Raw genomic sequence first — 12,518 nt, 5'->3', positions numbered from 1 at the left:
TACTTTGTGTGTCGGTGGGGTGGGGGAGCTGTAGGGTAATTAAATCCATAATTGTTTGACTGCACCACAGAATGCATAAGTGCAAAGTGAATGTGCCCTCGGGTATAACACTAACCTACAAATTATGAAATAATTTGATCAATCAAAACTGAGTGTATCTAAGCACTGGTGAGTACCTACCAGCCCAAAATGAAGCTTTAGCTGGTTCACCGACTGCTTCATGTAGCATGTTTAGAAATGGTGGGCAAGCACCCCTCAAAGACACACATGCCCAATCAGCACCAATTTTTCTACTTCTCATGCCTCTAGATAGGCATTTTATGGTGATGGTGTCTAAGTGTTCATATGTGATAGTGGTGCTGAATTCTGCTTTGGGGGCTGAAATACCCACCTGTGCCTATAGCCCTGTTCTGCACTGACTCTGCATTGCACAGCTGCAGGGAATGGCTTGGTGAGTTCAAGGGTGCACTCAAAGTTCAGACAGTGATAGGCCCAACAGGCCTGGCCAGTGCTCCATGTGAATGCATGAAGCAGGGAGGGAGATGCCCCTGCTGGACCCACTAGAGCAGGCACAGGCAAACTTGGCCCTCCAGGTGTTTTGGGACTACAATTCCCATCATCCATAGCTAACAGGACCAGTGGTCAGGGATGATGGGAATTGTCTCAAAACATCTGGAGGGCCAAGTTTGTCTATGCCTGCACTAGAGGATCACCATGTCAAACGACTCCACTCCCTGACTTGTGTTTATGTGTAAGTTCCTTCACACGATTGGGAGCCCTTTGCAATCAGGGCTCAGAATCGCATGGAGAAGCTTACACACCCTCAGCTTTGCATGCTCAGGTTCCCCTCCAAACCTGCTATTGAGTGCACTGAGATAAGGAGAACAGAGTCAAGGGCACATTGACACTGTGAATGTTTTCTGAAGAGGGCTTTGGCTGACAGGTTTTTGTGGAAAGGTTTCCTTGAAAGCAGAAAGCTTGAAAAGCAGCTTCCTAACTGATTAAGAAGATTTACATGCATTTCTTGTTCTTTAAGAAAGGTTTTGGTTAGACTGGATACATACATTTGTAATTGCAAGTGAAATAGTTAATAGCTGGATATGTCAAGAGCCTATGGAACCATGTAAACAAATACCGGTACTACTGTGGAGGCTTTGAGCTAGACCACAGCTATACACTTCCAGCAGGATCACACTATATAATATATCCAGCTGTTACCACTGGTAATGGAGAGCATTTAGATTACAGTGAAACTGCATAGAAACACTAAAATATTGGTGGAAATGTCTGCCTGAGTTTTGTTTTGAAGCAAGGGGTCTGTTTATGAAATGATATACCTCTTCCTCCTTGAACATTTTAGCAACATTTTGCAAGCCCTGAAACAAGAGAGAAGTGTCACTCATTTCCATTAGCACCCTCATTGTTTTCCATATCCTCATTCCTGCCTGTGACTTTTTGCACTCTGGGTGCCATCAAAGCCCAGCTCATCTCTCATGGATGAGCCAGGATGCATCAAGATTAAAAAGAGAGGGGGAGAAAAAGCCCAAACCATAAATCTACATTTCCTAGGAGAAGCCTGTCTTACTGGTATTAGACAATATGGCTGGCAATAGCCAGTGATTTGCAGCTTCTATAGTACACGTAGGTTAGCCAGATGCCCCATATTTTAAGGGTCATCCTTCATTTTAAAGGGGTTATTTCATATCACAGAACATCATGGTGCTGTGGAATGGATGAGCATTTCAGTGCCTTAGAAACAGAGCCATTTTGGATGTGATGATTGCAGCCGGGAGACTAGGAAGTGCAATTGTCATGTACGTGATCCTTTTGCAGGGTGGAGTTGTGCAAGTTGCTTGTGCATCCTTTCCCTCTCTGTTTTCACCACACTTCCACGGATCTCACACTCCTGTGTACTAACATGTTAATTCTAACCTTGCTGACTTTCAGATAAGTTGCATTGATTTCAGCAGAATTTCTTTCCAATACATATATGATTGCAGCTCAAAACTCCATAGCGTTCCTTCCTTTGTGAACTGGAAACGCAAATGTTCATCTCTTGAGTCTGGACACTTAAGAGCTACTGAAAGGTGGCCTTCCAGCTTCAAATGCAAGATGTGGGGTAGGGTGCCATAACTTGGAGTAATGTAAATTGTAGATAGTACTTTCTTCAGTTGTGGAGTGTCATGCTGCTATAAAGTGCCTGCCACATACTGACTCAGACTGGTGAACCAACAGTCCTAGTAACATCAACCCACACTGCTGCTCCTCTCAAGAGTTATTTTGCAAGTCTAATTGAGAAGAGTTTTATCCCCAAGCAACAGGCAAAGCAGAAGTGCATGATACATCTAATCTGTGGTGAGATCCACTGACCTCATATGCCTTCTGGACCTGATAGATCTCACCATAGCTGTGAAGGGCAAGAACTCACTTTGCATATTCTGTCAGAAGCAAGGACGGGATTTTCTGAAAATCTTGATTTTGAGTTAATCCACATGGATTTTTAAAAATCCCTGTTTAGCTTCTAGATCTTGACAAGAAATGAATCATTTCTTTTTGCTGTTTCCACTAAAAAGACAAACAGTTCTTGCATATTTGTATACATTACTCTAAGTATAAAACTATATGCAGCCCTTGATCTTTCAACCTGACCCTCCTGCTTTCATTACTCTGTTATTTTTAATGGGATTATTTTTCTGTGGATTTTAATTGTCGATGTCCATTTTAATCTTTTAACAGGATAGTTTTAATTGTGTGTTTTAATTCTGGATGTTCATATTTTAATGCTTGTGCAATTTTATACTTGTAAACTGCTTAGACGCCTATTTTAGCATAGAGCAGCATACAGATTAAATATTACTAATACTATAAATATCCTATCATATTGTAATAGAATACAGCCCAGGTTTCCCAAATTGAACAGCATATAAACATAAACTTTTTAATGGAAAGGACAGTGCACAAATGTCTTGACATAAGAGCACACTCAATGAAAGAGATGATCTGATGTGGGCAAAGTAGAATTGGTCTGGAACTATTAAATTATGTGTACAAATCTATTTAAAATGGGCTTCTCCACCCTAATAAGAAGTAACGAAACTACTGCTGAGAGATGTGCAAACTGGCTTTGAGATCTTTTAAGTGGAGACCTAATTCAGAAGACCAAATATGGTTTGTCCTTTCCTGATGAACTTAGCCCCTTACCTCAGCTTTGCACAGAAAAAGGATTCTGCTAGGGGTCTGCCAATTGCTGCTCCCCCCCCCCATCTGAGACATAATGATCATATTACAAACAAGCACAAAGGGGAACGATGTATGTTTTAAAATTGATCCCCAAATGCAGTCAGCCTTTGCTTTTCCTTTGTCATCACAGGGGCTATAAAAGGAACCCTTTGGCTGTGAAGCACACAGATGCAGTGGCTATATTTGGAGTTATTTGTCTTATTGCTTTAAGTGCATTTGGCAGTAATTTCTGCCTTTCCTTTTTCAATGAATGGTGGACCGCTTTTCCCTCATTGCCTGCTCAAACCATTTTTAAGGCACATCACCATTTACAGCTGTTGAATAAGCTCCCAGCATGGTGGGTTTTTTTAGTGCTTTTCTTTTCTTTTATTGCAAATAATGGAAAGGAATGCAGACACCTTCTGCCTTTTCCTTCCTGCCTACCGTCTATCATCTATCTATCTATCTATCTATCATCTATCTATCTATCTATCTATCTATCTATCTATCTATCATCTATCTATCTATCTATGTATGTATATCGTTCCATTACTGTCTTCTGGGTGCACCTTTTCTTTTCTCGTATAAATCTGAAGCACCTATGCAAAAAGCAGCTTCAGAGACATTTTCATGGGGACTCCGGCAAGGAAAGAAAGAGTTGAAGTCCCCCTCCCCACCCTAAACAGTCCTGCGGGTGCTCAGGCTCCCCTCTGAGTGCTCTAAAAATGTGCTTTGCTGATTACATTCATACAATTAGTTTGGCTCTTAAGTGGAGAGTTTTAGATGTAGAGACAAAATGGCAGAAATGTACTAATGACTTTCCTGTTCACAGACCCAAAACAGAAAGAAAGAGGGACAAGAGTTCTACCCTACACATAATAGAGGTCTAGGTACACGGGACGCGGGTGGCGCTGTGGTCTAAACCACTGAGCCTAGGGCTTGCTGATGAGAAGGTTGGCGGTTTGAATCCCTGCAATGGAGTGAACTCCCATTGTTCGGTCCCAGCTCCTGCCCACCTAGCAGTCTGAAAGCACATCAAAGTGCAAGTAGATAAATAGGTACCGCTCTGGCAGGAAGGTAAACGGTGTTTCCGTGCCCTGCTCTGGTTTGCCAGAAGCGGCTTAGTCATGCTGGCCACATGACCTGGGAGCTGTCTGCGGACAAACGCCGGCTCCCTCAGCCTATAGAGCAAGATGAGCACCGCAACCCCAGAGTCGTCCGCGACTGGACCTAATGGTCAGGGGTACCTTTACCTTTTAGGTACAAATAGCCTTTATTTCTGTAGGGGCAGGATTGGGGCAAGCTGGACAACCTCAGGAGTGGGACCATGAAGCCCCATGGAGGGGACTAACAGAATACAGCTGTAGCAGGAAGGCAGCCTCTACTGATTGTGTGCTTGGCGATTGTGTGCTGAAAGGGGTGTGAGCGCAGGCTCTTGGTGGTGAAGGAAATATATTCTGCACATGTTCACAGTCACACCCTTCCTGCTTAATCAAAGGGTGTCAAGGACTCATAAAATGGACCTTGGGTCCTGTTATTATTACCTGGCCCCGCCTTTCCCAGGGAGTCCAAGACAGTTCTCATTGTTTTGTGCCCTGCTCGTTGTATTTCCACAACAACCCCTTAAGGTAGTTACTAAGACTTCAGTGCCTGGCATGCTCTGGTCCATGGGGTCATGAAGAGTCGGACACAACTAAACGACTAAACAAAACAAGACTTCAGTGCTGATATTGACAACTAGTTCAGGTACTGAGTCCACACTCAAATTAAGCCATGCTGTTTATATTAACAGATCTGATAGCTACACTTCTACTAGGCTGAGTTGTTTAAATCATAATCAATAAATGCTTTGATTTAATTAACATGATTAATTATCATGTACCCCCGGGGAGTTGAAGGTCTGGTGGGGAATCAATGTTATATTTTGTGTGGTGTACAGCCTCACATTTGTTTTAGGCGTGATTGTGCCATGTAAACTGGAGGATTAAATTGAAAACTAAAAGAAGATAATTGAAACGCAAAATGTACCTTTAAAACAGGGAAATTAGATGCAGGCTAAACTTTTGTTGCCTTAGCTCAATAGTATCATTTAACAAAAAAGAAAAAAAGGCGCTGTTAAAATAGACTAAGCTGAAAAGTTAATTATATAAAAAGTACACATTAATGAACATAATTAAAAATGGACTTTTGCTGACCTCCGAAGGGAACAAAGGCTCATTGCAAACTTCACAGGGTTTTACATTTGGCAAGAGCAGTACAGTATCTGTGGTAATTAGACTTTCAACACGTTTGGCTATGCTAATTGGATCTAAGTTCTAATTAGTTTCTTTATGTAACTAAGAATGACACAGTGCTGAATGAATTTAATGTGCTTTTACAGCTCAACCTGGCTGTTGGCATCAGTTTCCATCCCTCTTTTCATGCAAGAAGGCTTGCCTTTATTTCATCTGTAAGATGGCTGTGATTAATTTTTACAAGGAAATGCATCTATGGATGTTTTGAGTCTGGCCTTTGGATATTTGTGTGGATTAGCAAGTGTGTAGTCCATACCATTATGTCAATCACAGAAAATGGAAAGCTTGCCTGAGGGCCAAACTAGTTGCTGTGCTAAGGATATGACTCACAGTGGCCATAAAGGGCAGTCATGTGTCATCAACCCCCCTACACAATGTCCCAACATCACTTTCTCTAATAATACTACTTTCATGAATAACTAGAACCTGAGGACATCCAGTGAAGCTGAATGTTGGAAAATGGTGGGCTGGGAAAAATGAAAGAACGAACAGAGCACAGTTAAACTATGGAGTTCACTTCGACAAGACATAGCGATAGCCACTGACTTGGATAGCTTTATAATGATTCTGGACATATTCATGATGGATAAGGCTAAAAGCCTCAGTGACTATGTGCTACCTTCACTGTCAGAGGCAGTGTGCCTTAGAAAGGAAGTTGCTGGTCTACGGCCATACTACCTTGAACACGCCCGATCTTGTCTGATCTCGGAAGCTAAGCAGGGTCAGGCCTGGTTAGTACTTGGATGGGAGAAAGGCAGTTGCTGGGAATCGCAAATTGGGGGAGTGCTGTTGTACGCAGGTCCTGCTTCCTGGCTTTACATGGGCATCTGGTTTGCCACTGTGAGAACAGAATTCTGGACTAGATGGGCTTTTGAGGTGATACAACACGGCCTTTCTCATACAAATTCAGATGGTCAGTGCTGACAACACTGGAGCCAAAAAAGGCATGAAACTGGACAAGACACACACTTTTAACAATCATATTAATAGAGCAGAAAGGTGGCATCAACACCCCACCAAGTTGAATTGGAGTCTTGGCAGGGGTGGAGGGACTTTAAGCCTCCCCTCTCTGTAGTGGTTCCCATGTGGATCAGAAACCCTGTGCCTGCTATTTGCTTAGAAAGAAAAGCATTTGGTGGTGCTAATCATAGGTTCCCCCTGATGTACACAGGTAATGTTGTTGGATTACAGTTCCCATTATCCTTGACCATTGGCTATGCTGACTGGGCCTGATGGAGTTGGAAATCCAACAACATCTGGAGGGTCACAATTTCCCTATCCTGGATCTCATGATTCTACGTCAAAAAAATGTCAAAGTGGATCCCACAGGTCTGATGTCTGCCCACACACCTAATCTATAGAACCATTTTAAAACCAGATTTTATGGCATGGCTTTATTCACTGAACTTTGGGAATCATGCTGTTTCTGAGTGTTGACAATTTCTTGGCGTCAGCTCCCCAGCACATATAACAGAACAATGCTTACAAGCTGTGACCTGCCAAGCTCAGCACAGCCCACCAGCCATGCATTGTGGCCTTATTTTTAAGTCTCTCTCTAGGCTGGTTCACACACCCATGCACATCATTTTTCTACATTTGCATACCTGCCAACATTTCTCTGATGAAAATAGGAATGTCCTATTCCATAATAATAATTTTATTATTTATGCCCTGCCCATCTTACTGGGTTGCCCCAGACACTCTGGGTGGCTTCCAACATACATAAAAACATCATAAACCATTAAACATTAAAAACCTACCCTATGCAGGGTGGCCTACAGATGTATCAGAGCAAACGGCAATCTGCTTAAAACCCAAATTGACATTTGCTCCAATTGCAAAAAGCAGCTTTTCGCAGAGGCAAAACAACAACATTCAGAACTTTTAAGTGCAGCCCTGTGCCTGGAAAGAGATAAATGTGGATAAACTCTAATTCTTCAATCTTATTTTGGAATTTTGTACCTGGCATCTTGTGGGTCTGTCAAACGCCAGACCTCTTGATTAATGACTAAATTGTCTGAGTATACCCTTGAACTTCTTTTAGAGGGCCAGGAAAAAACTTCCTAATTCAGGCTCCCATCAATGGAGCTGATTAGAGCTCTAGGCCATTCCTGTGCACTTCATTTGTCCTTCTAATCCCACTTTGAAAGCTTTCTTAGCTCTTGTAGATTATAGATTGACTTCTCCATGCACTCATTTCCTTCAAAGGTTGCTGAAAAGTACCCTACTGTTGCAAACACTGGATAAAGGGGTTTGGCTGCATCCTATGTTCTGCTAGCGAAGGATGATTAAGATGCAGTTCCATGCATTTCATATACCCTAGTGTCGAAGGCACCTTATAAAGAATAAAAATTACATTATTAATACATATGATTTCCTCTGATGATCCTAAGCCAATTAGGAACTCTCCATTAACTTCAGGGAGAGGCTGAACAAGAACCTGAAAGTGACCTATCTGCAAGAAGACATTAATTTTATTCTTTTAGCAACAAGCCAGCAGTGGATAGCATTTCCCAAAAGGATGCTGTAAAAATGGCTACAACATAATGGTGAATTCAGTTTAAAGGGATGCGCACTACTCTTTTCTAGAAAAGTTGTTGCTAGAGCAAATGTCAAAAAGTATCCCTGAAAAATGATCTACAAGGGTAGCACTGAAATTCCTCATAGTCTCAACTTTCATACTGAGAAGCCTGGTGGGCAACATTTGGCTCATGGGCCATAACTTCACCATCCCTGTTTTAATGTTCCTCATTGGCTTCAGAGCCCAAACTAAATCCCATCTCTGTTATGCATTTTACTGTTGGTCCCTATTGACTGATGCTCAGAATAGATAGATAGATGATAGATAGATAGATAGATAGATAGATAGATAGATAGATATAGACACACACACCTACCTGGATATATCTATGTATGAATCAGTTTTATCCCAGCTTTTACAGAGTCCAAAGAGGCTCTCAAAATAAGCCACAAAATTACATTGCAAAATTACAATGAAACAATCAGGACAACAACAAGCCTGCAGACAGTTAAAAACTTGTAAGTAAAAACAACTATAAACAGCAGTAAAAGACACTGAAAAACCTCAGGAAAAAATCAATCAATTTACTCATTCAGAGATATTAAATTATTTTTTGTTTAACAAACACAACTCAGCTAACATTGCAGTGAAAAGGCCCACTAGTATTCAGTTTGGCCTCTCAAGGACATAAGTATTCATAAAACAAAGTATTCAGGCTATGGTGGAAGAAGTGGTAAGATGGGCAGTGATTTCAAGATTATGGGTGAAGCCAGAGAATAGGTTCTCTCCATTCTGCCTACCTAACATGGCATTAGGCTAATTAAGAAATTCTCTAGCGATCAAGGTTATCCAACCTGGTGCTCTACAGACATTGTATGACTCCCACCAGCCCCAAGCAGCATAAATAATAGTCAAGGATAAATAAATAACCCATACCTATGCTAGGAGATGCAGTCCACCTTATCTGGAGGACACCATGTTGTCTTTGTCCTCTGTAAATAATTTCTGGACAGGTTCATATAGGAGAAGTACCGGCAATCTTTTAAGTATCCTTTACTGCTTCACGGATGATAGGAGATGGGTTTTTTGTGTATATAGTAACCAAAGCATATTCTCTTTTAATCATGAATGGAAAACTTGTTGAACTACCCTTCCCATCATTCTTGACCATTTCTCATGCCGGCTAGGGTTGATGGAAGTTGGAGTCCAACCACACTTCAAAGGCAATAGGTTTCCCCATCCCTACTTTAAATAGAAATAACTGCTCATATTTCATGATCAACAGAGTGACACATCTTTTTCTGTGTTTCAGCTGGGCTGCTGGAATCCTGTCACCGGTCTCAACGGCTCATTAACAGACAGAAGGCTAGAGAATAACATGCGTGGGGTGGTTCTACGTGTAGTGACAGTGCTGGTAAGCAGAATCAGATTTTCCTCTTGAAATAAAAAATATAAAAAATTATATACTTTCTTTTGGCTCTTCACTTACAGTCCATTGGCTACTATTTAGAAGAAAAAGCAAAGCAAAAAAACTATGACGTTATTCAACAATTTGAGCAAAATAATGTGAAACTTTTCTACTGACTGTTGTACCATCAGGCTTATATTTGTCATTACTGGGTCGACGGGGATTTTTGCCACCCCACAAAATAATTATTTTACCAATAGAGTTAAATTTCAGCATGGAATTAAATGCATTGTTCTGCTTCTTCCATCACCGTGTGCTAAGTTATGTGAGCCATGTGCATTAGTTGGAAAGGGCAAAGCAAAGTGGGCCCGTTAGCTCAAGCTCTAAATGATGCATAAGAGGCAGTCATCCACCAATTACTGCAGCAAATTGATTGCCGTTTCACACAAATTACTGCACTCAGAAAATATTAAAGATAATCTTAGGGTGAATTACATTAGTTCAGTAAAACAATCGCTACACTCTTGTCAGCCATATTTTGTTTTTGCTTTCTGGGTATTCTGCGTCGTATGCCAGGCACAAAGCAAGGCCTGAAAAAGATTACGATGATTAACAATGATTCGAACAGCTAAAATTTACTATAAGTGCTATAAACAGATTAAGAAGACGACAATCCCTGCCCACATACTTACAGTCTGGCAAAGCAATTCAAACCACCTTTGTGGTTTGTGGCTGGGAGGAGGGGATGGATTAGGCAGAGGTGGCCCTCCACACAGCTCTGCTAGACTGCAGCTAGCCACCACCTATGGAGTGATGCCTCTTCCACCTGTCGAACAGTGGCATCTGTGCAAGCGGCAGACAGTGGAGAGTACCAAAATGGGGCTTACTGGCACAGGGGTGAGCTGCCATTGGAGCCCCTGCCCTCATTTAGCAGCGTGATGACAACTCAGCCATTCTGAGTCATGTCATTAATCCATCTAATTTAACATTGTCTACTCTGACTGCCAGTAGTTCTCCAGAGTGGAAAATGACAGAGGCCTTTTGCATCTCTGCTGATATGCCAGTGATTGAACCTGAGACCCTCTGCATGCAAAATGTGTGTTCTACCACTTACCTATGGTCCCTTATCTGGCACTGACAGATCACCATTTTTAGAAGACTGACAGAAACTTACTTTGGATGTTATCTGAAGTTCTTTTTAGTGAATCTTTGTTGCAGTTTGCATGTTGTTGTTGTCATCTTCATTTTTGATATTGCACCATCTAATCCCCCGAGTCAGGAGGATTCTCAGCTGTTGTGAATGAGCTCCAGTTTTAATTGTCTGCAGATTCTCCTTCAACCAGCATTAGTAGTGACACGGCAAACAGGTCACTGGGAAACAGTTTCTGACCCATAGGACTCTTCGTTCAAGACCCACAGCAGTAACCCCTTCTCCTTTTCAATGCTTTCTATTTTGTAAACAAGACTCATACATTTTCCACTAGGCTAAACTAAGTTGGAGTGAGCAACTGCAAAATGACAAGGCTGTATTATTTGTAGTTTGTGTGTTCCAGCTAATTTGATGTTCATCAAAGTAGCATCACAGTAGCAGAAGCTGGTCTTTGTACTTTGCTTGGTACAGATTTGAAATGGATTGAACATAATATCCCTGCAATGAAAATGCTCAGTGAATGTTCAACATAATTCAAATTAGTTTCTCGTTGTATTTTCCCCTGCTTTTATAATTTCATCTCTATTTTATCATTTCAGTTAGCTGGCCAGCATGTGTTCTTCTGGCAAACAACTATATTATGAAGATTTAGTGACTTTGATACTTATGTTCATAGGAAAAAGAAATGCACCATTACTCACGCCAATATAGGCTCATATGATCTGAGAGAGAGACAGAGATTTAAAGTTCAGGATTTCACACATGACAGATTGGTTATTCCACCTCCATCCTCACACCTGCTGGTGTTCACCCCGCAACAATTTTGTTTAGAAAACAATGAAAACACATTTCACCTGAATAGAAACCTATATTTAAAATGTGCCCATATGCATGTTCAGTTGTACAGCATTTTTAAATAAAAAAGCCTGGATTCAGATACCCAGTTCTTTCAACCACCTGGTCTACTGTCCCAATCCCTAGGACCGACATTTCTTAGAACTGTAGAGGTGGAAGAGACTCCAAAGATCATCTAATCTAACAGCCTACAGTGCAGGAATCTCAACTAAAACATCCATGACAGATGGCCATCCAACCTCTGCTTAAAAGCCTCTAAAGAAGGAGTGTCTATCAACTTCTAAGGGAGAACATTCCACTGTCAAACATTCTTCCTGATGCTTAATCGGAATCTCCTTTCTTAGACCTTGAATCTACTGGTTAGGGTTTACCCTCTAGAGCAGCAAAAAACAAGTTTGCTCTGTCTTCTATATGACAGCCCTCCAAATATTTAAAGAGGGCTGTCATGTCTCAATCTCTTCTTATCAAGGCTAGACATACCCAACTTCCTCAACCATTACTCATAAGGCTTGATTTCCAGACCCTTGGTCCTCTTGGTCAGCCTTCTCTGAACACGTTTCAGTTTGTCAATATCCTTCTTAAACTGTGGTGCCCAGAGCTGGACACAGTACTCCCAAGTATGATCTGACCAAGGAAGAATAGAGTGGTACAATATTTCCCTTGATCTGGAAACTAGACTCTGATTGATGCAACCTAGAATAGCATTAGCTTAATTTACTGCTGTATCATACTGTTGACTCATGTTAAACGTGTGGTCTACTAAGACCCCTAGATCTTTTTCACACATACTACTGGCAAGCCATGTGTCTTCAATATACGCTACATCCACAGCATTCCCCTGATCCACCAAGATTGTAATTCTATCAAAAAAAAGAACAAAAGAACAAAAGAAATGTGTCTTCAGGGCATAGTCCTGGGACCAAGTCAGCTGTGAACTTGCCCTGTAAGTTATCCCATCATTCCTTGTCACCTTCTCTGTCCCATAGGGGATGGTGGCGGTAAGGAAACCTAGAGGGATGTAGGGCAGTCTTAGAAGGATAATGGGTCTACATTACCCATTTGCTGTGCTTG

The 12,518-nt window shown here is 41.5% G+C and overlaps 1 protein-coding gene across 6 annotated transcripts in view; it reads left to right on the top strand.

Annotated features, from left to right (window-relative positions):
* GRID2 (glutamate ionotropic receptor delta type subunit 2) overlaps nt 1–12,518 on the top strand; it is an 824,474-nt gene that overhangs the window by 613,133 nt on the left and 198,823 nt on the right. For all 6 annotated transcript variants that reach the window (XM_053404060.1, XM_053404061.1, XM_053404066.1 and 3 more), the window contains exon 9: nt 9,347–9,448. In XM_053404060.1, coding sequence (XP_053260035.1) covers nt 9,347–9,448 — 102 coding nt within the window. The remainder of the gene's footprint in view (nt 1–9,346; nt 9,449–12,518) is intronic.

The sequence above is a fragment of the Podarcis raffonei genome, chromosome 9 (genome assembly GCF_027172205.1).
Source record: "Podarcis raffonei isolate rPodRaf1 chromosome 9, rPodRaf1.pri, whole genome shotgun sequence".
NCBI lineage: Eukaryota > Metazoa > Chordata > Lepidosauria > Squamata > Lacertidae > Podarcis > Podarcis raffonei.
The sequence above is the reverse complement of the archived record's forward strand: the minus strand, read 5'-3'. Positions and strand labels throughout refer to the sequence as shown.